The sequence below is a fragment of the Ascidiella aspersa genome, chromosome 2 (genome assembly GCF_963924565.1).
Source record: "Ascidiella aspersa chromosome 2, kaAscAspe10.2, whole genome shotgun sequence".
Lineage (NCBI taxonomy): Eukaryota > Metazoa > Chordata > Ascidiacea > Phlebobranchia > Ascidiidae > Ascidiella > Ascidiella aspersa.
In genome coordinates, this window is record NC_139448.1 from 30,862,235 (window position 1) to 30,889,831 (window position 27,597).

The 27,597-nt window shown below is 36.6% G+C and overlaps 1 protein-coding gene across 2 annotated transcripts; it reads left to right on the plus strand.

Moving 5' to 3' along the window:
* On the plus strand, positions 1 to 27,175 carry LOC146164870 (protein kinase C delta type-like). Of its 2 annotated transcripts, none has more exons than XM_083380433.1 (17): positions 1 to 228; positions 921 to 1,015; positions 1,364 to 1,477; positions 1,908 to 1,968; positions 2,836 to 3,027; positions 3,957 to 4,036; positions 5,743 to 5,872; positions 7,429 to 7,550; positions 8,152 to 8,254; positions 9,311 to 9,537; positions 15,577 to 15,750; positions 18,252 to 18,393; positions 19,565 to 19,716; positions 21,716 to 21,904; positions 22,668 to 22,796; positions 24,084 to 24,149; positions 25,000 to 27,175. In XM_083380433.1, exons 1-17 carry the CDS (start codon positions 117 to 119, stop codon positions 25,096 to 25,098), a joined length of 2,187 nt encoding a protein of 728 aa, XP_083236559.1. In that variant the 5' UTR covers positions 1 to 116; the 3' UTR covers positions 25,099 to 27,175. The 2 variants fall into 2 exon arrangements, with proteins under 2 accessions (XP_083236559.1, XP_083236558.1); XM_083380432.1 differs by lacking the exon at positions 3,957 to 4,036 and adding an exon at positions 4,880 to 4,965.
* The last annotated feature ends 422 nt before the right edge of the window (positions 27,176 to 27,597 follow it).

Genomic DNA, 27,597 nt, shown 5'->3' on the forward strand with positions numbered 1-27,597 from the left:
ATTTTTATTTATATAACCTCTTTTGCAAATATAATGTCAACGCTTACATAACTGGACATATTCCTAAGTCAAGTGGAACATTCAAGCACTTTCGTTCATTGTGAAAGCATATCAGTATGGCACCGTTTCTCCGAGTTAAAGTTGTCAAATGTGAAGCGGGACCTAGTGTAAATGGACTAAGGTTTGATCCCTTTATTGCTGTCAATATCAAAGAACTTACAAATGAAGGTGAGATAAACAACTTGAAAATTTATTTTAGTTAAATTTATGAAGTGTTCTTAGTTAACTGACATGTTAGTCATTATATTGTTCTAAAAAAAATTTTAAATTTAGTTTTAAAATATGAAATATTTCAGAAGAATGTTGCTGTGTGTATAGCATTGAATCCACCATAATACATATTTATAGGCTTGAGTTGTAATTTGGTATATAAGAATTTTTAATAATTAGGAGGTTTAACATTATGAGATAGGGGGGGGGGGGGGGTACCTACTGGTAAATTGTAGTATTAGTAACTCATCAGATACTTGGGTGGTACGCTAGCCGATCTAATAAAAAAATTGATTTTGTATGCAAGCCATGACCTTAAGGCATGTTAACAAGTAGCAACTAAAGTTATTGAAATGAATTACTGCCATGTAAATTTGGGATAGTAAACCTCCCCCCCCCCCCCAAAAAAAAAAAAATGTTTTTCTATTTTACCATAGTAGTGCTTCACTGTTACCATAGTAATACTTTTTTTGTTAGATTTCAATCCATGGCATTACGCCATTATCACTGTTGGAAAATGTGTACCAGTCATCACTATTAAGATTACCTGTTTCCTACTTGATATTAAAAAGGTTGCTAATTTACCTATTACCTATATACTTATAATAATACTCCCAATGAATATACTTTACTAAAACTTATTATTTTAGGCTCTCGAAGCACCTTGATTCAAAGGAAGAAAACAATCTTTCCAGAATGGGGAAGTTGTTTTGATTCTCATCTAAAAGATGGCAGAGTCGTCCAGGTTTGTGATTAAATATCCATAATGTAGTAAACTTTAGCAACTTTTGTTGTGCTTATCTTACCGCAACTGTTTTTTTTTTGTTTTTTTGAGCAACTGATTTCATGAACAGTCTAAACATCATTATTTTGATACAGCTACAAGTGATTTACTGATTATGTTTCAAAAACCCTTGGTACTTACTTTAAAAAACTTTTTTTCCTGTCTAATGAGTATATTTTAAATCTTACTTCACTCAGAAAATGCAATAAAACCAAAATTTTCTCATAAAAAAGACCAGTTGTTTTACTAATATCAGTATTTTTGTGTTTTTGCTCTAAATTTAAAAGCTAGATTTTATACCATTTTTAGTTTGTACTGAAATCCAAACCAGACACTATGGTCAGCGAAAGTAGCATTGGTCTACAAGTGCTCGCTGACAAGTGCAAAAATCAACCGGTTGGCAGTGATGGCATAAATGTTTGGGTAAGTTAAATCAACTTAGTGGTAATACAAAACCGAACATTTTTTGTGAACCATATTATGACTCTAATTATTGATTTGGAAATAGGGCAATATAGAACTAGTTAAGCAGATTTTTTGAAAGTTTGGCTAAATTCTGATAGCAATGTAATTAAATTTGGTTTAATGAAAATAATGTAGATCTTTACTGACCTACTGTTTTGAAATAAGTTAATCAACCAGCTGTAAATTCCCTAGTATCTCTTTGCACAGGATTTAAAAATGTGCATTTCACAAAATTTTTTGAATCTTTATAAAAAGGTATGAAATTAACGATAAAAGGTAAGACGTTAATGATAAAATGATTTCAAATCAGGTCACACAGCCCCATATTCTCAGAATATGATTTCTGAGAAGAAATTATACTCAAATGAAAAAATTGTTTTGTCTTCAGCTTGATATGCGACCAGATGGCCGACTTCTTCTTCTAGTGAAACTATTCGTTGAGCAAGAAGGTAAACAATAGTGCTAGAAACTGAAAAACTGGTATGCTGCATGGCAGATTCAATACAAAATGGCGTATCACTGCTATGCACAATGTGAACTCAGCGGAAAGGCTGATACAGGAAGCATAGTTTGCTTTGAGTAAGCATTTAAAAAAATTCATCATGAGGCAGCCTTTGTCTATTTTTCTCATTTTATCTTTATAAGCCTTGAAATACATGTTGACATTCTGTGGACACTTATTACAGTTAAACTTTTTTTTTCTTCTATCAGATATTCCACATTTAAATGCCTATGTGTCTATATTTATTATTGATTCCTATTATTTCTAAATTACCAAAAATGATTCCCTATATTTATTGTTGATTCCTATTATTTCTAAATTACAAGTCTATTTTCATCAAACATCTAAATACAGAGACAATGAAAATGTGGGTACCAGTATCATAATTTAGCAATAGGGATGCTTTTTTAAGAACTTTTTTTAAATCGGACTTAAGGTTAAATTAGGAAGTGTAATTATAGTGCCTATGATCAATGATTCTTAAACTGTGTTCCACTGCACACTAGTTAGTAGTTACCTTGGGGTATTTTCAATTGTGCTGCAGACTGTTTTGTATTTCATTGGTGTATCACAGTGTTTTTTAATATGTTAGTTTACAACAAGCTATAAAAGTTCAAATCTTATTTATATATTAGCTGTTAATATTTGCCCCAAGTAATGTTCTTTTATGTGATCTTAACAGGGGATTGTTTGTTAAAAAAACAACTTTTTTTCGGCTTTTTGGATCAATAGGAAAAAAATACAGCTTTCTTGTGTGATTGCTGTAAAAATAAATAATAAAAAAGAACAATTTGTTCTTAACATTTTTTTGCAGATCTTACCCAACAGCAACTGGACGAATTGCCAGTCCGAACAATTCAGGGTCGTCGCGGCGCCATCAAGAAGGCAAAAGTCCACATTGTCAAGGGCCACGAGTTGACAGCGCGTTTCTTCCACCAGCCGACTTTCTGTTCTGTTTGCAAGGACTTTATGTGGGGCCTCAACAAGCAGGGTTATCAGTGCAAAGGTAGGTGACAAATGTTGCGCAGTGGTATGGTGATGACAGAATCTTGGATTGGGTCAGATCACGGTGTTTCTTGCATAATATATCGGGTATCAGAATACACTTTTGCTGGTTATATTCAATCAGTTTACTTCAAATCTGTTTTAGCTATACACAATTTAAATTAGTAGTTCTGAAATTAAATACCTAATTTCATCAGGAAACACTTTTATTTAATTTCTATTAAATGACACTCCCTTGCTTCACGAGAATATAAATTCTGCTTAACATAAAAAAATACAACTTTTGTAGTTCTATGGAGTATCAGAATAAGATATCTGGTATCTGACCTCTCTAGTTTTAAACATTGTTACACACTTTAGGCAAATGTAGTTGAACTGTAGAATATTTCAAATGGGGGTGTTTTCGAAAGAAGGGGTGTTTTCGAAGAACTTTAAAAGAAAATTTATTTTGTTGGCTTGTTGAAAGCCTAAAATTAGATCAAAGTGCTCATGTTAAAATTTTTTTTATTGGGCGAACCTAGAATGAAGTTTTGTACCCAAACCCTCTTTGAAATATATATAAACAAATATTGTTGTCAGTTTTCAAGTTAAAGCTTCAATAATTTTTGTTGTTGTTGTTTGTTATACATACACACATTTTTGAATAAATAAATGTTACAATAATATTTTCCTTTTATCTGCAACTTGGCCAAAGATAATTAATCATTTGTTTGACTCTTTGTTAACATTTCCTATATATATATATGTTTCAACTAAACGTCTGCTTTTTAGATTACAATACAGCTAGATATATTTGACCTTATTAATTTTGTCATTTGCGTTTTATAACTGGTATAATATTCATATATATATAATTATATATATTATATTGTTAACAAATAACTGTTTTCATAACAATGTCCGTGTGTAATGTGTATGTCTGTATGACAGTTTGCCAGGCTGCTTTGCACCAGCGATGCAAAGTGAAAATTCTTGGGGTGTGCGTTGGGTGCGACAACGACATAAACCTAGTAAATACTGCCTCCTGGTGATGTTCTTAGTTGGAATCATTTTCAATCCATTTACTAACACTGTGCTATGCATTTTTAACTTGCAACCCTGCACACATGACTTGTTTTGTTTTCTGTATTGTTGTGTTTTGCTAGCCTACAAACTTTGAAGGCTTGTCGGTTAGATTGGTGCCCATGTCAAAATAGCAATAAAGCAATAGCAAAAAGATTTTAAATCTGCCTATTCAGTGTTTTTTTTAAGGTGTTTTGGGGGACCGAAATGGTCCCCCAAATTTCTCCAGCGGTTTCCCAAATTTTGGACTTGCAACTTTTTGTTATTTAAATGAAACACTTGCGGTCTCTTAAAACTACTTAGCGGTCACCCAAACCAAACCTTAAAAAAAACCCTGTGTCTATTGCTGTAATTTTACTTGCATTCAGGATTTCAGGCATGCCATTTAGAATGTGTTTTTCAATCTGAAAATCCATTTCAGGTTACTGAATAAAACACGGTTCATAGCATTATTAGAGAAACATCTGCATCTTTTATCAACATAAAACTGGCCAATTGCTTTCACCTTTAACATAAAGCAGAAACTCTTGTTGAAGAACATTGTAACGAAACAATGATAATCACTATTATAATTGGACCCTACTCCGTAAACCAATAAAACTGTTTACCAATGTGTTCTGATATATGTACATTGAAACTTTAAATAGCTTTTGGAAAATTAACTCAATTGGTATTGTAAAATACACTAACCGTTGTGCAAAAAAGATGTACAAGCCATACCACGCAATTGGTGACTGATTGGTTTTATTTTGATTGCTTTTGATTTATGCATGACCAAAATTTGTTTGCAGAATGTGCAATTGCTCTCCACAAGAAATGCACCCTACATATCCTTAGCACGTGCAGTAAATCTGCGCATCGCTCGGAATGTACAATGGTAAAAAAATATTGTTTTTTGTGGTTTTTTAATTGGTGTTAACAAACTTTAGATGTTTGATTACTTAGAATTTTGCAGATAAAAACAATTTAACATTTTTTTTGTTATATACATCATATGTACCTTACATTGTAATTTGTATAGTTGTACATGTGCATTGCAACAGATTGTTGAATAACTTTCTAATTATGACAAAATATCAGATGATTTTAAATAATGCCGCAATACATCTAATATATTTATGTTCTTTCGCTTTCATCGAAAAACATAACATTTTTTGTATAATGATTTATGAATCACTATCAACAGCAATAATTGCTGTTCTGCAATAAACAAAGTTTTTTTATTTACATCTTGATTCAAATTTCAATAAAAACTAAAGCCGTAACATTTAATGAAATCGCCATATTCTGCTGTTTACAAACTTTCTGACCATAGCTGATGTCATATCAGTGTAAAAATTTAAGTGAGGATAAAAGCAATAAAATACACAAAAAGCTGTTTGTAAACAGTAAAATATGTTGATTTTATTGAATATTTAATTATTCCTTGATATTTTAATTTAAAAATTAATAAAATGCAATATATTGTATTAAAATGTTTAAACTTGTAAAATGAAAGTGATTTGGACTACAACTAGATATATGTTTACACATAAAACACTTTATGTATACACAGCACTATAAATAAAGCTAAATAAATATATTTTGTCTAACATTTTTACAACAAAAATCCTTTGCAAATTCCTTGGTAATTTATGTTTTTCTTATGTTTCAGTATTTGAAAGAGCGTTTCAAAATAAATATGCCTCATCGCTTTAAAGTTCACACTTACAAGCGGTTCACGTTTTGCGATCACTGCGGTTCTATGCTCTACGGAATTATTCGCCAAGGTGTACATTGCGAAGGTATGTCAACAACTTGATCCGTTTGACAGACTCGCTTGGTATCTGACACCTATGTTTGCTTGCCAGAACAATAGAACAGTAGAGGTTTGACAGTTGTCCGACCTTGTCTGAATGTGTATACGCTAGTGAACATTGACTGGTTTGCATAAATTGCAAAGCATTTTTCATTGGGATTTTTTTGTTGTGCCAAATGTCAACATTTTTTGAGGTTTTCTACAATTTTTCACACCACTAAACCTGTTTGTTTCATTTTGTATGTTGATATATTGAGGCTCTTTTTTCAAAGAGTTTATTTTTCCTTGGCAAGCAACCAAAGCCTGTCATTTGTGCATGTCAACAACTAACAACAGTCATGCAATATGACATCATGGGCTCAAGATGCATAACAATACCAGGATGACATTAAGTTATAAATATAGTGACTTGCTTGGTTCAGCAATTATTCTATATACCAGCCTATGGGACCACATAGAGAAAGCTGGCTTATTTGACCAACTTAAAAAGTGTTTCAGTATTAAACTTACTCAATTCAGCTGAACTTGTAAAATCTACCAGTTGAAAAACAAGCAAAGCTACCATATTTTTCTTAAACATGGCATTTTTTTAGGGTTTTTTGTGTGACAAAATGGTATAACCAACTGCTGTTGCTAAATGTCCAATAGGGTTGTCTGTTATCTGGGCTGGACACCTTTCAAACACTCTAATCAATATTTTGTTGAAATACATTTTCAAGTTGTTACTCTTTTAAGGAAATTAGCAATGTTTAATACAACTAGTAGGCGCTTTGCTATATGGAAACATAACAAAACATTGTCAAACTGAAATACTTTCAGTTCCCTATTATACGAATAGCAAAGAAAAGAGTATTACCAATAACAGAACTCAAAATTATAATACATTTTGTCACCTTACTTTGTTCAACAGCTTTACGACAGGGGTTTAAATTGTTGACCTATAACTCTTCACCGATAAAGCAAACAAAGTCATGCGTTTCAGTTTCTTAATCTGAAAGGAAAGTGTTCTGCCGGTTCTCTTTCTATTCCAACTCAACCATTTCCAGCTGGTTTATCAAGCTGTGTAAATTTTACGATATTGTTAACCTCCTTTTAAAAAAACATTCCACATATTAATTTCACCTATGTCGTTTCCTAACTCGGTTGAAAATTTAGTTAAAAAAATTTACACATTACTTTTCCATCAGCAAAACATAATCCAACATTACCATTAGTTAAAAAATGAGTTTTCTGTCCACAGCTTGTCATACCTTTACTTGTAAGGATGACAAAGTGGTTAGATTGCACATTTTGTATTTTGAAAAAAATCTTGATAAATTAGTGAAACAATGCATTATCCTATGTTTTTTACCTAGATCAATCGTAAAACAGTTATAAAAAAATACATATTACTTTGTATAGCATTTTGTATGTTTACCTTTCATAGATACAAAGACAGCTATAACAGTCATACAAATATTCCACATAAATAACTCTCATTTATTCTGAAACTGGTTGGGATGTTGGTCATATGTTGTGAATTTATCCCATTTTTTATTTTAGAATGTGGCGCGAACGCTCATCACAAATGCTATCGCAAGATGGCACACACCTGCGGAGTCAACCAAGCGTTGCTCGCTGCAGCCTTGGAAAAAATCAACCGACTACCCTCTACAACTGTCGAAGTAAGATTTTCTGTTTAATTTAGAAATCTTACTCTCCCTGAGTAAACAATTTTTTTTTTTTTTGGTAGAACAACTAAAATTCAAATTTTATTTAAGGTAATCAGGTGGCACTATATAAGGACAAATTGTTGTGTAAGATTTTATGTTTAATTTAGAAATCTTACTCCCCCTGAGTAAACAAATTTTTTTGGGGGGTAAAACAACTGGAAATTCAAATTTTATTTAAGGTAATCAGGTGGCACTATATAAGGACAAATTGTTGTGTAAGATTTTATGTTTAATTTAGAAATCTTACTCCCCCTGAGTAAACAAATTTTTTTGGGGGGTAGAACAACTGGAAATTCAAATTTTATTTAAGGTAATCAGGTGGCACTATATAAGGACAAATTGTTGTGTATTCTCGAGAAACTTTTTCACAACTGTGTTTTATCAGGCCAATTTGCCTTTTTATAGTGCCACCTGATTGCCCTATTAAGAATTAGACAAATATTGCCATTTTCAAAGATTTTATTTAGACACCAAACTATTTTTCGCAAATTGGTATCAGATGAATTGAAATCGTATCCAAACGATCACCTAGTTTTCAATTGTTTTTGTTTAGGAGAAAAATAAAATTCCTCTTGAAAACCAAGAGCATGGAATTTATGAGGACATTCAGTATTTGCGGCCACCAAGCAAATACGACAGGCCTGCTTCAACTGGTGGTAAGAAAACAGAAATATCATACTGAATTGTTTTCTACAATAAAATATGTATCATTATCTAAAGTGTCATGCATTTCTGTCCCTCATTATTTGTGTGGTCAATGTGTTACTAACAGTTTAGTGAATTGAAACAAGATAAACAAAGGGATATTAAGTCCAAAGTCATAGATAAAGATGAATTATATTCTTTCCATTACCTTTTTTTTCCATATTCATTTTTACGATTTAACATTGTAACCTCTTTAAAGTGTACACTGGAAGCAATCGTAGACTAACCTTATCTGTCGATCAGTGATGCAGGGGAGGCAGGCTAGAAAAACAATACCCTGCAGTGAGGTTCGAACTCACGACATCTGGTCATACCGGGACCGTCGCTCTAACAACTGAGCTACACAGGCTCGAGCGACGCTCCCGGTTTGGCGGAGGCGGTGAGTTAAAACCTCACTGCAGGCTATTTATTTTTCCAGCCTGCCTCCCCTGCATCATTGATCGACAGTTAAGGTTATAGTCTGCAATGGCTTTCAATGTACTATGATACTTAACCGTTATTGTTGGTCAAAACAGCGACTTCAGAAGGAAAAGCTCATGACTATTGTACAACAAGGGCTACATCACCGTTCTTGTAACCTCTTTAAAGTGTACACTGGAAGCCATCGTAGACTAACCTTAACTGTCGATCAGTGATGCAGGCAAGGTAGGCTAGAAAATCAACTAGCCTGCAATGAGGTTCGAACTCACGACCTCCGGTGATGGTCGATCTACCAACTGAGCTACACAGGCTCGATTGGCCTGACGTCGTGAGTTCGAACCACTGCAGGCTGGTTGTTTTTAGCCTGCCTTGCTTGCATCATTGTTCGTCAGATTCGGTTAGTCCGCGCAGACTTTTGGTGTACTATGATATCGTTGGTAAAAAAAAAAAAAAAATCGACTATGGAAGGGATAGATTTATTGTACAACAAGGGCTACATCACCGTTGTTTAACACTTAAGTGTGTATAACTGTATATATTTCTTGTGGACTACACGAACCGATCCTAAATAACACCACGTTTTACAGCTTTACCAACTACTGAGTCGGAATACGAGCAACTGTGGAAACTCGCCCAAGCCCAGCCCCAGGTCACCCAGGAAGCCCCAGCCGCTGGGCCCGTGGCGGCCCCACGCCGGAGCACCGTCCGACAGATGCCCCCCAAACCAGCGCCCCGAAAACCGAACGACGAACCGAAATTCAGCTCGAGCGATTTCAAGTTCTTGAAAGTGCTCGGAAAGGGAAGCTTCGGAAAGGTGCGTGAATAGGCAACGTGAAAAAAAAAAGTTGACTAATTATTCAACGGATTACCTTGTATTTTAATTTCTTAAGGGACTTGTGCTAATTTAAGGATGGTTACTGGTTAGCTAGTGTGTGGTACTTTTATATATAATGTTACCTGGAATATTTTAGGGATGCGAAAATTTCAGGAATACAGCGAGAAAAAAAATCCGACTATTTTAGTTGAAACCGTTGAAATATGCTGGACCGGAAAAGGGAACTAACCGCTTAGCGAATTGATAACTCTACCTTGGTTGACAGCACTTCATGCACACAATTGACAAACTGCGACCCCCTAATGCCATAAAGCTTAGCCGTGCACGTTTTAATACGTTTTTGCGTGTGCACTTGAATAGCGTTGACGCCTCGTGTGCTAACCTGGCTTAGTTCCGATGTTCATGACACTGTCATTAGTCGTGAGCCACGCGTTTATAATGAGCTTTGAGTAATTTCACTTGCCGGTGAAAGAACAATCTTATTTAGCCGCCGGTCGTCGGTTGCCAAAAAGGGATTACACGAACAAATTTGAGGCGCCGCGCTTTTGTTTTGAAAGTATTGTGCGTTGTAAAAGTACTTTCCGGTTGAACTTGTTTATTCCGACCTTGACCTTTCAACATTCAACTTTGACTATTTTGCAGCCTGGTTTCCTGTATAGGTTAGCGAAACGTCGACACATTTAATGAAAAATATTGTCGGAAGAACACTTTCGCAATTAATATTCTAAAATGAATTGTCTTTCTATACTTGTTTTTTTTAAGACCGCGTTAAACTTTCCCACAAGCCTACACAGTATAAGAACCTACGATTTAGGTCAAAATGCAAATCATTGCGATAAGAAGATTTGTTTCAGTTTTGCTAGTATGGCCCTCCGCGCTTTATTGTCAAGACATGACGATAAAGGCTAAAAATAGTAGTTAGCCGCTAAGCCAATCATTTCTTTCGCAACTTCGCGCCAACCCTATTAAGGTTAAATATCAGTTTAACAAAGCTCGGCTGGCAGAAATGAATGCCCCCAAGAGGGAATATGTCGCTTTGTCCCTTCGTCGTTCGCCAACTTGATTTGTGCTATTCTTGAACGCCGGGAAAACCCACTTTACGATCGCGCAGTATTTGACAAAGTGAAACTCGTTCGGCGAGTTGTTATTTTTGACGCGACGCGGTGGTGCAACGAGATCTATTGTTTGCCTTCGTAGATCACTTGCGACCTCATAATTTCGCTTCATATTATAGCCCGGTAACAATAGTTTTGTTTTCCTTTGAAAGGCGTGGCCGCATACAATCACGGCGCAATGTTTAATTGTGACGTCTTTTGCCGTAAAGAGTCGAAAGAAAACGTATTTATTGACTGAACCAGTTCTGAAACTGTTTTACCTGGCGCACCTTTTTGCTTTCTTGAAACAACTGAAGACCCCGTTTACTTTTTAAACAGGGTAAATTGAAATAAACATGGTTCACTATACTCTCATGCAAACCAATTAATCTACAAAAGCTATCAGTATCATTGAACCTTGATAAAAATGTGCCCAGGCTCATATAAAGGTTTAGACCAGCGTTTCTCAACCGGTGCGCCGCGTCGCACTGGTACGCCATGGAAGGCTGCTAGGTGCGCCGCGAACAAAGGAAAAAACATGTCGAAATAAGTCCAAAATTAATCGGAATACGACTTTATTGTACAAAATAACGTTTTTAGTCTCAAAGGCTGGAAGTCCCTTTAAAGATATGCAACTATAAAACCCATTAAAATAAAAAAGCAGACAATTTAAGAGAAATATCGGTACACCTCAAAAATTTCGCGCTTGCTTCGCTCGCAAGGTGCGCCGCCACGTTTTCATACGTCTCTAGGTGCGCCCCCAAGTAAAAAAGGTTAAGAAACACTGGTTTAGACAATAAACAAACATATTTGGTGGACTCATTTAAAACCTACTGGGTTTTTAGTTAAAAAAATTTAAATTAATTTAAGATGAATTAATTAAAGCAAATTCATTGTATCAATAACGGTCTTAGTATATCTTTCTTTCTCTTGTTAGCCCAAAGAAAAAAAACGATTGCTAGTAACAAGTTTTTGTTTGGTTTAGGAATATATGACATTTCTACTGTCCAAGCTTATTTGTCTTGGCGCACAATGTAAATTTTGTCGGGTAAGCAATCTCAAAATATTCCACTCCGTGTGCCTTAACGGGTTCATAATTTTTCGCTCCTGGTTGACCCCACCCTTGGTTCATGCCGGGACTAAAAAGCTGAACAAAAACAAAGCTTCAACGCTTTTTTCTATATATAAACCCAGGAGCGACTGGAATGACATTTGAAGCTATGATTCGCGGAACGCCTGGTGTAATTGACGTTTGTTGTGCATTTCCAACGAAGGCGTGCTGCTGTGTTGAAAACTAGATTCCCCTTTCCAGGAGTGCTGCCATTTAATTATTTTTTTCCCAGAACGCTTTCTGACGCAATGCATATCTTATTTTTGAGTCGCGATGACGATTACAACTCTGTATAGCTAAGTGGTCCATAGGTTCACGGGAAACCCAATAGGTCCTTAGAAAATAGGATCTAGGAATAAATAAAGTTTTTACATGTACGGCAACAATTTTTGAATGTAATATTTCATGTTTAAATATTTTTCTTTATTCGACTACAAATTTGCAATTAACTGTTCTACTTTTAATAATTGTAGGCACAGTTTTTGGCGGCTTTCTCAATGGAAACTGTTTGTCCGATGCAAACCCAAGCAAAATTTTGGTGAAATTTTTTAACCTTAACGAAAATTTGATGAAGCTCACTTTAAATCAGGGGTTCTTAACCTTTTTGTGTATACCCTTTTAACAAAGATGAATATCAGATTTACCGCCAATATATAAAATGGTTCTTATATCAGTTATGATGTAACAATGAAGTTACAATTAATTAAAATAGCTATCGCGAAAAATAATGTTACCGACATTAGATGATAAAGAATTAATAGGCTACTATAGGCTAACTTCGAATTAGAAGTTAATCTGAACTAGGAAAGTAGGCCACCAATACCTACGGCTTGCACACTTTTTCTGTCCTGTCAGCTGATGTGGATATTTTGATTGATAGCTCATTTACCCCCTAAAACGAGAAAAATTACCCCCTGGGATAAATTTACCCCAGGTAAAGAAAGGCTGCTTTAAATGTTCCCTTGTTTAATCCTAATCAAGTCAAAGAAGGTCGAAAAAAAATATATATATTCAGTCCCCTATCTTTAATACCTATTTACATATTAGTGTCGGTTAGTGACCCCTGGTGTAATTTAAGTCAGTGTTTCTTTACCTTTTTTCGCGGCCACCCAAATCTACTAAGCGTATAAGTTTAAGAGCGGAACTGTGGCGACCCAACTTTGTTCACCGAACGTTTTGCAAGCTTATTGTGAACAAAGAAAAAATAAGACAGAAGCATTAAAAAATTTAAAATTAGTAAATATAAGTCATGTCTTCGCATGGCTTCTGCAATAAATCGAACCATGTAAACTAACTTAGTCAAGTCCAACGGCAACCCAATTTTGACTCGCGACCATAATTCGAGATACTCTGCTTTAATACAACTCTAAAGCACCAGTAAAAGTTCGGCCGGATGTATTTGTCATTACTTGAAAACTACAGGTTGAAATAGGTTAGTTGCCGGGCACTTCGCAGAACGAAGGCGTCAGGTGCTTTCCGTCATCGCGGCAAACACTTTGTGACGTCACAGTCACGACTGTGACGCGAATAGCCGCGTCGGCCTGAGTAATCGGTGATATTTGTGTGGCCCCGACATTTGCACAAGCTCTTACACTGCATTGTATAGGGTTACGCTTGGGGCACCAACTTAAAAGGGAACTTGTGGGTGATTTGTTTCCGAATCTGAGGCTAACCTATTTTTATTTGATCGTATGGCGCTTTAGTCATCATCTTGATTTAACAAAACGACGGTGTAAACCCGTGCATTTTTGGTTTTAAACGCACAACTGACCGCCCTAATCGCGCGTATCTTAAAATATAGCTTTGTGAGAATCTCGCCAAAGGGTTGTTTATTTATCTACAAAAGGACACCTTTAGTTTTTGTTTTTTACCTTTTTTTATGTTGCACAAACAAAACATTGGTGCCCTGGTCGTTCGCCGTCTGCCTGATGTGTATATGCTGCACATTGCGGTTAGGTGAAGTTTTGTTTGGTTAGGGGTGTATTTCCGGGACGGCAACATACTACATTGTTCGCTTGATTCACGCGTCGCCAAAACGCAGATTTTTAAGAAACCTGCAATTGTTTATTTACAATCTCTTTGCTCAAATAAGGTAATTTTCGTATGTGTGTAAAACCCGGTTTGCTTTGTTCTATAACGTTATTATTGAACACGAAAAAGACCAGTCGCAAATCAGTCAGGTCGATTATTCTCATTACATTGCGATTTATCTTGGGGTGATTTTAAGAGCGTCGTTTCTACTCACTTTTAGTCATGATGTTTCGATTTGCAGCAAGTTTCGTGTGGGTATTTCGAACGGCGCCCATTAATATGTTTAAAAACAAAACTCCTTTCATTCGAATTAAGGGTCTTATCCTACTGCAACAGTTTACGAGTGATTCTCAAACTATTATCCTACTACCATGCTGTTTCGTTAGGGAAATCAGGGTATAACTGTTTTGGTAAACAGCCGCAAATTGTTGAATTTTCTTAATGTACCGCGGGATATAAAGCAATACTTATAGGGGTGCCATATAATTCATCCATCCACAGTACCTTATTTTAATTACGTGCTGTTTAGGCTTAAATGCTGTTTAGTTGGGATAACTAGTATACAGTTGTATGGTTTTGTCAAAAGTCTGCCGCAAATTTGTTTTAATTTTTTAAGTGTTCCACAGGCTGAAAAAAATTCGAGCACCACTAGTTTAAACTTCTACATGTCGAAACAAAAGAGTTAGGTATCTTATTAGGTAAAAGTTTAAAGAGGTCTGTAACCTGTCACTTATGAGTAGGAAATCGCCCTACGTTAAAATAGTGATTTATACCTTCAAGTAGTTGCCTCATGTCACGTCCCCATTGTTACGTCACAGCGTGGGCCTTGTTCGCGACTAACAAGTCGCGATGGTAATTAATTGAAAACATGCAACTTGCACACTCGCCCGCCAACGTCTTGTTGCAATGCTAAGTGTCGTGTAGCTTAAAAAATGTTATGTAGGAATTATACGACTCCTTACCATATATACGCAATGTGTATAAATTTAAAACTGAAGTTACAAATTGCTAAATCTACGCTTCAAATTTCATGATTTAAGGTGAATAGATTTTCCAAGTCACCAAGAGTATGTCTTATGTCGTTTAGTCGGAAGATAAAAGCTTCTTACTATCAATTGTTTGCTAGCATGAGATAATTTGTCCCTTATGTTAACTAATAAAAACAACCGAAACTACCAATCCCCACTGACATCCCCAATGTTTACCCAACGTTTGACTTTAAGATGCATTATATACAATATCCTTTGGCATTTTTTTCCGCGAAGTAAATGTTCCTTAGTAATTTTTTTGTATGAACTAAAAGATCGCCGTTTTAATATGCTATATGTTGCGTTTTTTTGTTCCCTGTCCTAATTAAAAAATTAAAATATTGCTATACCAATTTTACTAAATTTAACCATTTATTTTTTGTCAATGCCTTACTCTTTTTGCAAACCACTCAAATTGGACTTATAACATAACTAGGACTTGGGTTATTTTGCAAATGACTTGACCATGGCTGGAGTTATTTCGCAAGTGACTTTACTGGGACTTGGACTTGTTTTATTTCGCAAACTACTTCACTTAACTAGGAGTAGGACTTCAGTTATTCGCAAATGACTTGCCTTGGACTCGGACCTGGGTTATTTAAGTGCTGTATTTGAACTTGGGTTATTATACAAAAGGCTCGGCTTGACTTGAAGTGCAGGTGTTTAGCAAATGACTTGAGTTCTTTCGCAAATTACTTCACTTGGACCTGTGTCGTGTAGCAAACGGCCTAACAACACTGTGTTTCGATTGCAGGTTTTGCTGGCCGAGCTAAAGGGTCGCGGCAAGTACTACGCGATCAAGGCGCTTAAGAAGGACGTGGTTGTGGAGGACGACGACATCGAATGTACGATGGTGGAACGACGCGTACTGGCTCTTGGCTGCGACCACCCCTATCTCACGCACCTCTTCTGCACCTATCAGACCAAGGTACAGCGTTGTGTTTTGTTTGTACGGTTTGTGGATAGTTGTGTATCTTAAACACCTGTTTTGCACCTAAACCAGGTTTGATTGTTTGATTTAGTTCGTTATGAGCAGTAGTTTATCGTACTATGATTATATGCACCTGCTAGAGTAGACCATAGGTCACCAAACTATGGTCCACGGGTCAGATCCCGGCCGCGGCGTATTTCTGTAATGATTCCAAAATACTTTTATCAATGCTCATTAGAGAAAATATTTTTTTGCTGCAAAACTAGGCCAAATTTTGATAAAATTGCAAACTAACTGACAATTTCATAATAAGCTAACCATATATTTTGGAAAATATTTTTGGTAAAAGCAGTTGTGTTCCTCACGCAACTGTTCTGCCCCTACCATATTATACTTAGGCTGTGTAGGAATCTTTTGTAATAAGCGTACGGTCGTTTTATTTACTTTGATACAGCAGCATAGTTAAAAGGGCAGTAATTTTGTATTAAATGAAAAACAAATTCCCAACACCAGAAACGTTCCCTTTGTTCTTGCAGCACTCTGTAGATTCTTTAATACATCATTAGTTTCTCAAATGCGTAATACATCAGTACTTTCTCAAATCCCTACTTATTAGGAGCGTTGCGAACGTTAAACTTACGAAAAAACCTTGGAATCGCAAATTCGACATAAAGTATAGCATATACTGATTTCGAACTTGGAACTTTTGACTTAGACGTTACCAACTACTGTTTTTCAAACCCACGCACCCTATACAGAATTGCTGAGAAGTATTTTTTCCCAATAAGGTAGTAAACCTAATCGTGCAAAGTCCCCTGAAAGCCCACGCTATCTCCGATTAAGGGAACCAAGAAAAGCAAGGCAAAGGCGCGGTTGCTAACGTGGTAACAGTACTGCGAACCAAGATTATACCGCGTAGATTGACCTGAAGTCTCCCAGCAATTTTAATCGCAGCTTTAACGATAAAAAACCACGCCCGCCCTGCGCCCACTCACTTCAAACGCTTAGCCAAATAGTGGCTAGGTTTACGTGAAAAATAGGATACTATGATGTTGTAATATTGCGACTGAGAATTAGGGGTCTAGCATATAGTAGTTCTCAAACCTTTTTTCCGTGGCGAAATAATAACTTTCAATAAAACCCTTAGTACATAGCAATGAGATGAGTGAAATGCATGATAATAATAAACATCAAGTGGTTTGCATTCAGATCTTGTCCATTTGAATTGATACAATACGAATATGTTAGTTTGCAAAACAACAAAATATTGTCAGGCTTTACCCGTGTTGTAATGACGTCATAGAATGCACATAAGTGTTTTTTCTTCCCGGTCTCGACTAAAATAGGCCAGACATACTGACTTCATTTTATTTTGCTTATTAGGCGAAATGCCGTGTATTGGAATTACCATCGTTATAGGCCTAAATGGAATTGTAATTAAATAACTGACGATTTGGACTTAGGTATACTTGATGTTTAAAGACTTACAAAAGATTTGATTTCAATTTTTTTAAAGTGATTTTATTGCAACAATGGGGGTTAACATAAAAACATTCAATTGGAAGTTAGGCATGCGGCCCTAAGTCGTGCTAAACTAGCGCATGTGCACTCCGCAAACCATTTATAATATCAAGTTCCAAACTACTAACCTGAAGAGCCGCTACTTACCCTTCTCTGCAATCCCCGTGAAACCACATACCTGGTAACAATTGTTGAACCGCAAATATATAACGATGTATATCTCAAGCACTATGCGATACACCAATATTATCCTTACCGCAGCTTTAGCGAGATTTCACGCATCAGCGCGCATGTTTGACTACTCAGTGAAGCGTGACTTGGCCCGAATGGTGCCCACAGTTATTTTCAACGAACCCCTCTGATTAAAATACTATTGCCGCACACGTTTATGCTAAACCGAATTTAGCCGCCAGTTAGCGACACGTCTGGCAGCCCCTGCGTTGTATTTGTAGCATAACGTGATTTTAATAGCCAGTTGTTCGGCTTAGCCGTCGTATTTCAATGTGTGGACAACAGTAGAGAAATAGCGAAAGATAACGCTGTGGCGAAACACCCAAAGTACCTCATTTGTTGCTTAAATTTCCTTTGTGTTTTATATCTCTTTTTTGGTTAGGCAAAAGGTAGCCTGTAGGTCGTTTTTCTTTAGATGTTGTTGTGAAAAATATGCCCTAAGGTTTCCAGGGGGAAATGAGATATTTTATGAATTGGGCAAAAAATATTGGACCACACAGAATCCCTGCTCTAAACGAAATCGACAATTTTGGGGAACTCCGATATAGTAGACACTATGAAGAGTATAAATCCTAACTATTCAAAGCACCTATTAGGAGAAATTAATGTAAAATGATTACAATTATCGCTTGTGCGAGAAAACAATGTCCAAACCAAGAAAATTAAAATTAAAAAAAATTAAAAAACGAAAAAAAATGTATAAACGTACTGCCTATCTAACTTTAATACCTGCTTTTTGCTAACAGGAGCACCTCTTCTTCGTTATGGAGTACTTAAACGGTGGCGACCTGATGTTCCACATCCAGGCCAGCGGTCGCTTCCCGGAGCAGCGCGCCAAGTTCTACGCTGCCGAGATTTCGCTCGGCCTGCAGTTCCTACACAGCAAAGGTTAGGACGGCCAGAAACAGTCTGCGAAGTCTTCCAAAAAAGCGAAACGTTTTAGTTTTTGGTAGTGGTTGGTGTGGTTCTCATTGACTGAAAAAGACATCTTGATAAATTATTAGCACGAAATTGGGAATAAAGGGGTAAAGGAACGGCCGCTGCCTTAGAAGCGCCCTCCCCTAAAAGCGTAAGAATCACACGCCTCAGAATTGCGAGTCGGAGTCGCATTTGTTTTGCTAATGTCAGCCTCGGGACTCGACTAAGACCACGTATGCATACCAGAGTCCCTATGGGTGAAAAACAGGCTGTAGAGTCGGAGCCGGACTATAGAGACTTGATGAAACGCACATTTGGTCGAAGCCGGACTCGAGTTATTTTTAACCGCCTCCGCAGCCCTGACAATCTGCCATGTATGCATTTGGTGTGTATTTTTGTTCGCTGCCAATGGACTGTCTTAATATTTTTGGTAAAATTTGCCTTTAAAGTCAAACAGGTTTGAAACCATGGAATATTTCATTTTTTCCTTAATTAGGTTTATCAGTATCGAGTTGAGTTAAACCACAATACTGAAAAATGTTGGTTAGCGTTAGCCGCTATAACCAGTATCGATACAATTATTAACAGTATCGCGAATCGCTACTAGTACGTGGAATGTTATTTGTGCGTCGTGTAATTCTGCTGAACACAAACGCGTAAGCCTACGTACCGTCCCTAATCACTTTCCTGTCAAATTACATCATTCTTTGCGTTTTATAGCCTTCTAGTACGTATGTGCACACATAACACCGCGTTATGGCAAATACTGACCTACATTCTAGGCAAGAAGTGTAATTTTCCGAAACTTTATACAATTTTTTATCTTAATGTTATTTTTCTTATTTCAAAATATTTCAACGAAGACACTGTATTATACGACATTATACTTCATAATATAGTAACATGTAACTTAAAGAATCTAGCCTTCCAATGTTTTTTTATCTTATTACCTAATAACAAAGCTGTATTGTGCAGTATCAAACTTTTACAAAACAGTAACTCTGACATTAGATGTATAAACTAAAAACATATAACAGCTGACGCAAAGGCAAGAATTTATTTAAAACCGATGAAAAAATCTTCCTTAGCCGTGGGAGATTACACGCCCGAAAAAAATGACCTAACCTTTGACCCCGCTTAGGTATCGTGTACCGCGACCTAAAGTTGGACAACGTGCTGCTGGACTGCGACGGACACACAAAGATCGCTGATTTCGGAATGTGCCGCGAGCGAACCTCGGAAGAGAACAAGGCCTGTACATTCTGCGGCACACCCGACTACATCGCACCTGAGGTACGACTAATAGGGACACAGATGATATGGATAGCGTCTCAGCTCAGGACGCATAAGGACACTCGAGTAGGGAGATGTTTCGAGGCCAACCTGGAAAGCGACACAGACCAACCTGAAAGCTGGATACGGACGCTAGCTGGATGGGGGGAACCAGTGTTGTAAAACAGGTCATTTTGAAATGACTAAAGTCCCCGTCAAGTCATTTGAAAAATAACTTAGTCTTTTGCAAAAATAAAAAGTCAAGTCCCAGTCCAAGTCATCAGTTGCCCAAGTCAAGTCGCAGTCATAAAAGTAAACTGTTAAACTATTAAAATTGGTAAATTGTCCGATTATAAGCAACAATTTAATTAAAAAAATAACACAAGCGCAATATACAACTAAAAGTGTTTAATGTGCAAAATTTGAGATAAATTTTAATGAAAAACAACAAAAAATGTAATCGCAAGTTATTTAACAAAATGACTTAAGTGCAAGTCAAGCGTTTGTCCGAAAGACTTAAGTAAAGTCAAGGCATTTTGGTCAAAAGACTCAAGTCAAGTCAAGTCATTTTGGTCAAACAACTTAAGTCATTATAACACTGGTAGGGACACAAATGGATAGGGACACATACCTAAAAAGCCGGTCTAAATAAGAACACAATATGACTTGGGTAGGGAGATGGAGTCGGATATAAACACAACTCAATTGGGACACAGGGTTGAGTCTTATTCATACACTGGATTTGATGAATAGGGACTTAGGAAAAGGCTTAACGTTGCCACAATTGCACCTTTTATTAAAACTTTTCTTATTGTTTGAACAGAGACATATTGTTTGAACTTTTCCAGTGGTTTAGAATTCTGTGAGTAGATTGCGCCTTTTTTTCTTATCTTTGTTTGGTAGATTGCACCCTCGTTGCAAGGAAATAATATTTTTCCGTTTTTAATTGAACTGTTTTAAGAAATAACAAGTCCATCTGTATTTATTTTTCCAGTGGTTTGAGATTCTCTGAATAGATCGGGCCCTCTTTTTATTGTTATAGCAATGATCTGTTACTACATCGCGTTTACTGTGATGGCTATTTACGTAAACATGTTATGTCTGGTTGTTAATTGCGCAAATCGAATTAAAATAGACTTTCACAACTCGACTTAGAATATTGCCCCATTTCAGGCACGCACACCCAGTCTTGTAACACACTCTTGAACAAATCGATTACATTTATATTTTAATTCAAACTACCTTGTATATTAGGTCCTATCGGCAATATGTTGGTGTTTAGATAGTCCTTTTATATTCTTCGTGCGAGCTATTGTTATGCTTGTTGACCCAATTGGCAGCACTTAGTGTTGTATTGATATAAGTCTACTATTAATTTAATTGCACTTCAGTCATTGTTTTTAAAAGAATTTTTTAATTTTCGGCAAAAATTACTTGACAAATCCCTGACTTAGACTTGAGTCCAAAATGATTTGAGTTGACTTGGTGTTTCAAACAAAATTACTTGACCTGAATTAGGTCATTAAGACAAATCACTTCACTTGAACTTTGTAAAATGGTTTGACTTTAATTAAAGTGCTTTAATCCAATACATTTTTTTGCAAAATGTGGTTAGTTAAGCTAAATATATGTTTACTTTCTATTTGCTTCGTTTTTTGTTTTGTTTGCCAGGCAAGATATCGCTCAGAATGTAACGCGTTCACCATTGGTATAGTTTTGTGCTCATAACGATGCCGCCACTTTGATTTGACTTGCTTTGTCGACGACTGGAACTTAAGACTAGCTATTTGTTAAAAATGACTTAACCAGGACTTTATTTGATTTGCAAATGACTGGCTGGAATTATAGTCATTATAAAATGACTTTTATACAACACTGAAAGAATGCCCAGAACATTTACGTATGGAACACCCACCTTTAAATCCTGACTAGTGACTACCAATAAACCGGCAAAAATTTGAAATTCATACAAAAATTAACCAAAACACCTGAAACTCATCCTTCTATTTCCCACGCACAGATCCTTCAGGGCAAGAAGTACAGTTTCGGCGTGGATTGGTGGTCGAACGGCGTACTACTTTACGAAATGTTGCTCGGTCAGTCGCCATTCCACGGTGAGGACGAAGAGGAATTGTTCAACGCTATTCAACAGAAGCAGCCCATCTATCCGCGATGGATGCCAAGAGATGCAGTCGACTGCGTGCAAAAGGTGGGTTGTGGTTGAGAGCTTTAATTTCCGTGTTTGTTTCGCCGCGCTATTTTTGGCAGTTTTTTTAAGTTTTCTGTAGTTTGTCATTGTTTCGGTAAGTTTTTTTGGTTTCTGGCTTGTTACGCTTCTCACGAACTATTTAGGTATACTTTTCGTCAAACACTGTTGCTTGCTTCTATTTTAAGTTTCCATTTTGGCAAAGTATTTTTTTTTTAATTCCTTTTCCTGTTTTTGCAAATTAATTTACACATCACGCCGTAAAAGGGAACTTTTACATCTATTTGTTTAAAACCATTTCAATATTTTTTTATTCAGTCATTGTTTTTTTTGTTTTTTTATTCTTTTATTTCTTGATAGTGAATCTAAAAATCAAAAAGGTCGAGCAAATAGACATCATCTCGATAAAGATTTAAACACGCACTTGTATCATTATCAGTTAATGTATATATCGATCCACTCGACCTTTTTGGCTTTCAGACTCATTTTAATGAAGCAAATTACAGATCCTGCTGTAGGTTTATTACCACAGGCTGTATTTTTTTTTCTTTCGTCGATTTTGGCTTGATTTTATGTAGAAAATACTAAACGAAATAGATAATGATTTATGTAGTATAGAAATATGTTCTGTGTGGTTTTCTAAACATTTATATTTTTACCTCACGAACCTAGAACATTGTTTAATAAACTTTCTGTAAATTAAAAAAAATCCAGGATTCTGTTATTTTTCAAATTGTAAATAACCGGTGATTGTTTCGTCACACAGCTTCTGGAAAAGGACTGCACCAAACGCCTAGGAGTGGTTGGCGACATTCGCGAGCACAAGTTCTTCAGTTCCATCGACTTTGCCAAGCTCGAACGCCGTCAGATCGACCCGCCCTTCAAACCGAAAGTGGTGCGTCTTTCTCCTTTTACGGCTGTGTTTTGTTTTACGACTGTGTTGAAATGTCGTTTTGTTTCTGTGCAACATTTACTTTTATATTACTTCGCGAAAACTAGATATTTTAAAGCCACTAAACATGGATTTATGTAAAGTGCCTCACACGACATTGTTTGTAGACAGGCCAACCCATAAAGTAGTGCATTCGAATTTTAACAACTTGAGATATTAAAATAGTTACAACAGCCTATAACCCTAAATATCAGCCACTCGCTGTTCTTTTACGTGTGAAATACGTCCCGGTTTATTTGTAGACTACAGTCCCTCGTAGCCAAGATATTTCGTTTTCCAACACAGACAATGAATGTCCCCTTTTCTTGCAAACAACGCCAGGTTTCGGCGAAACCGTTTTATTTGTCAAAGGTCGGCATTCGCCCGCCGTCCGACAACAAAACGTCTGGCGCACAAGTAACCGCAACGACCCGCGATAAAAAATGTATTTTGGGAATTTATAAACAGGTTTACCGTTGAACTGCTGGTACACTTAAACTACTGAAATAAAAATAGCGCTAAAATTGTTTTCAAGTAAATCGACCAAAGCATACAGATTTGTAATTAATTACTTTCAAGTTAAAGATATATAATTTATCTCAAATTGAGGCAATAAAAGATGTTTCGCCGTCCTGGTTTGGATTTAGCTTAACCCAAAATGGTATTTTCAGCTGATTCAGCTCGATATTATTTACAGCTGATTAAACAATTACAAAAATCGGTTTATAATATAAAATTAAACCTTTTTTAATATCCGGAAAAAGTAGACTTACATAATGATGAAATCGCAGTTGATTCCCATAACAATTTGGATGAAAAAGATTCGTTTGCTAAGGTTCGTACAACAAGCCTAAATGGCGAAAATGATGCATTTGAGCAACTTTTGTTATAAAAATCGCATTAAGATTAGAGCTCATAGGTTTGCACCTAGACTTTCAATGCGTCTGGCAAGTAATCAAATATCGGCATTTGCCTTATTCGCCAATATGGACAACCATATAATTATCAACTTGTCAAGTCTGGCCAGAGGCCTCACAAGGCCCGAAACTAACTTAAACGAGATAAATCGATACCATTCACGTTAAAACTGATGCGGTAATTGTAGCTTTTGCAAACTTGAAACGATGCTTTTCCTTTTACAGAGAAAAAATAACAAAAACGCAAAGAAAACGACACCATTTTCTTCTAAAAATATATGCGATAGCTGCAGCTTAAGGAGATGGGATTTTAAACTGTTTTTGTTTTGTGCAGAGATCGGCCAGCGACTACAGCAACTTCGACAAGGAGTTTCTCAACTCCCAGGCCAAACTATCCCACGTAAGTTTGTCGTTACAGTTACAGAAAACGCACGTTTAAAATGCGAGGCCGCAACAAGCAAAACCACACAAGTGGTTCCCCAACCTTTTTAGCTTGCGGCAACTAACAGAATTGATGAATAGATTGCGGCAGTGGTTGTGATGTCACAACAAACGAAATTTAAACGATACACAGCATTAGCGTACAATGAAAAACAACAAACTTTCCTAATTTATTGCACGCATCCTTCACAAGCAATGGTATCAAGACTTTTAATCTAGAATCTTAAATTTTCCAAAATTTCTTCCGGCACCCTACAGCATCACAAGCGGCACCTCAGTTGGAAAGCGCTGTCAAATTTTGTCGAAAATATCATTGTATACAAATAGTTGAATAACCCACTTATGTCCCATAATTAAAACATGCCCAATTGGCAAACGACCAAAAAGTTTCACGTATTTTCTATTTATTTGTTCGTCGGCTGTTTATTTGCTACTTGGCTGAACAAAACTTAGATTCGTGCCACATGGTGAATTTTCTTAAATCCGCAGTCAACTAAGGTTCACCAAAACCAATGAGTCACGCACAAATGCTACTATTTCAAAACTAGCTAATGTGCTTGTGTCGTGTATGTTAAAAAAAAAACTACACTCGAATACAATTTTTTGTAAATCCTTTTCTCTCGAACAACTTACAACCAAGCATAAACCCAAGTCTCCATGTAATAATCTCTAGCCAATCACATGCCTTAATTATAATGACACTCACGCTTCACACCTAGTGGCTTAAACCACCAGCACACGCATTTGTGTGGGACGCGTGATTCAAATCCCCACTACAGTGATGTCACAATACGATTGTTACGTCACAGGTTGACAAGGACGTGATCGGCAGTCTCGACCAGAACCTCTTCCGCGGCTTCAGCTTCACGAACCCGGAGAGTCGCAAGATGCTCAAGCCGGCCTCGTGATGACGTAGGCGGTAACTACGTCGCGATGACGTCACACGAGAGCAAGCGCGCGTCGCTCTTTGGTTGGCGTGTTATGCCACTTTTTTATCGCTTTTGGATTTACGGCGCCGCTTAGATAGAAATTAATTAGGCCTAGTACTGTTTTTTTAGGAATTTGTAAAAATGACAATCACGTTTTACCACGGCCAATGGCGTTGTATGAACTTTTGTGATTTTTTCGATTTTTTTCATATCGGCTTTCATCAGGAGGTTTTCCAGATTTAAGACCTAATGCCTTGGTTGTGTGACACCTGAGCTCGCTTTTTTGTATGCTACATGCGTCGTTTGCCACTCGTAGAATCAAGTGACAACGAGAATTATCACCACAAGTACTTAACCGGACCCACACTGTTTTTTCCTTTGAAGTATATCAGATAACTGTTGAATCAACACTTGCTCCATTTGCCGCTTTGTGGAGATATTTGAGCTTAAGATGTAAATGGCTGCTAGTGAAAAATATTTCGTATCTGAAAACCATCATAAAATACGTTCGCGCCAATTAAACAAAACTGCAATCCCGAGCGTACGGTGGCCACTGGACGATGAAAAAATGCAATAATGTCACCCTTGAAATTCCATTTTCGTTATTTGACAATCTGTTTCAATTGTATCGGCAATGACTCTAAATTTTGTATCGAAACTGTTAAAGGTACAAATGTCTTAAAGTGCACTTATAACAACCAAACGCGCAATACCTATACGGCTCACCATTATAACACTTAATTCAAACACGCCCCTCAAAACGCAACATTATATCAGCCAACGACAGTTTTGGGTTAAGGTGATTTCGCTGTTGGCTTCTCCATTATTACTACGTGTCCCTATGCATCGCTTATGGCCTGTCAGAGGCCCCGCTATGCAAAACGATCACCACCCTATACTTCACCAGTAGAATGTACGAGCTAAGTTTTTTTATCGGTCAGTAGATAGGCTTGCGGAAGATTTTCTTCAAGATTTTGTTTTTCTGCCCTATTTGTTTAAGCGATCAGCCATGCGGCAATGCTTTAACGCTTTTGTTTTTTTTTGCTCAAAGTAATCTCGATTTCTGATTTCAGTTCGTGCGTGTTTGCCAGGTTTAAAACGGTCTTGCGAAACTTTAGGGGTTACTTTTCTTGCAATGCTCTTGTTTAAGTTTTATAGACGTGTATTTCTAGTATATACTTTTATTTTTATTTCCAACTCTGTACATATAAATTACCCCTTGAAGGGTGCGCCGTGTTGTAAGAGTTGTTACACATTAAAAAAGTGTACTGATGAGCATAGATTGGGACTATTATTTTACAGAGTGTAAACATCCATTATCTTAACCATTGAAATGCCTGAATAATTTGTTTTAAGTTTTCCACGCAACTGGATAAATGCCTTGTAAAGATTGTTCCAACCGGGATATGTACAATGTGGCGTAGCCTACCGTAGGAAAATAGCGGCCTTTTTTTGAAATGTAGACGTTTTTCAGTTTTTATTCTCTTGTGTACGTGATTTTTTATCAACAAAAAAATAGACGTAAAGCCTTCTACACGTCACGTTTTTAGCGCTTGTTTCTTTTCGGACGCCAGTGACGAAGGCCTAAAAACTACAAGTGAAAATTTACTAGCGTATCGATTACTCGCTGCACTATAGAACATTTGTTTTTACTCAAGCGCCTTGTTGATTTATATGCTCTTAGATTGATCGCCTTCTCGGTATGCACTTTGTAAAAAAAATGTTCTGTCATTACGACCCCCGTCCAAAGTATAAGTGTAATAATCGCATGCGCTTTATAAAAACATCTACTGTTCGGTATCATGTTACATGCCTTTTTCTTGTATCGCCCTCTGCTATTCGGACCATCTCGCGTTTTTGTACGATTTTTACGGTAGCGAATGAAATGTTCCCGCTGTTTCTATTTCTGTTTTTCTTAAGGTTGTCGCGACGTTTTTTTTTCTTGCTTTTATCGATGCCCCGGAAACACTTTTTGTTCAATATAAACCTCTTGTACTGCCCGTATGGGAGGGTATGTGGGTTGTTGTTTGGTTAAATAAAAACTACACTGACCAGCTATGTAAATAGCACTGATCAAAATTTATCTTAGTTAAAATTTAGACTGTGTGCGTTTTATATAAATCTGCCTATAACACTTGAATTTTAATTTACTTTAAAAGTTTTGCTATTTCTGAAAGTTGCTTCATTTTTCCTGAAAGATTACAAGGTTGTCTGAAAGGCAGGATAGGAGGGTCACCATTTACTAACGCGTGCAACAGAAACTTTATACAGTAGTATACGGAAATTATAAGTCGAAAAGATTAGCTGTCAGTCCTGGAGTAGCCTTTAGGCTACTAAGGGTATAGCCTTAGGCCCTGGAAAAATTCGTCCCTCAAATTTTTTAAGGCTTAATTTTTGTAAGGCTGATAGTGAAACAGATCTATAGTACTAGTACAGTAGAGTTTTTGCTTAAAAACAAATGACTGAGTCGAGTCAATA

Excerpts from the sequence above, each read along its gene's own strand:
- LOC146164870 (XM_083380432.1), top strand. The coding sequence starts at position 117 with ATGGCACCGTTTCTCCGAGTTAAAGTTGTCAAATGTGAAGCGGGACCT. Across the intron at positions 1,969-2,835 it reads ACTATTCGTTGAGCAAGAAG|ATCTTACCCAACAGCAACTG; the intron begins GTAAACAATAGT and ends ATTTTTTTGCAG. Across the intron at positions 9,538-15,576 it reads GAAAGGGAAGCTTCGGAAAG|GTTTTGCTGGCCGAGCTAAA; the intron begins GTGCGTGAATAG and ends TTTCGATTGCAG.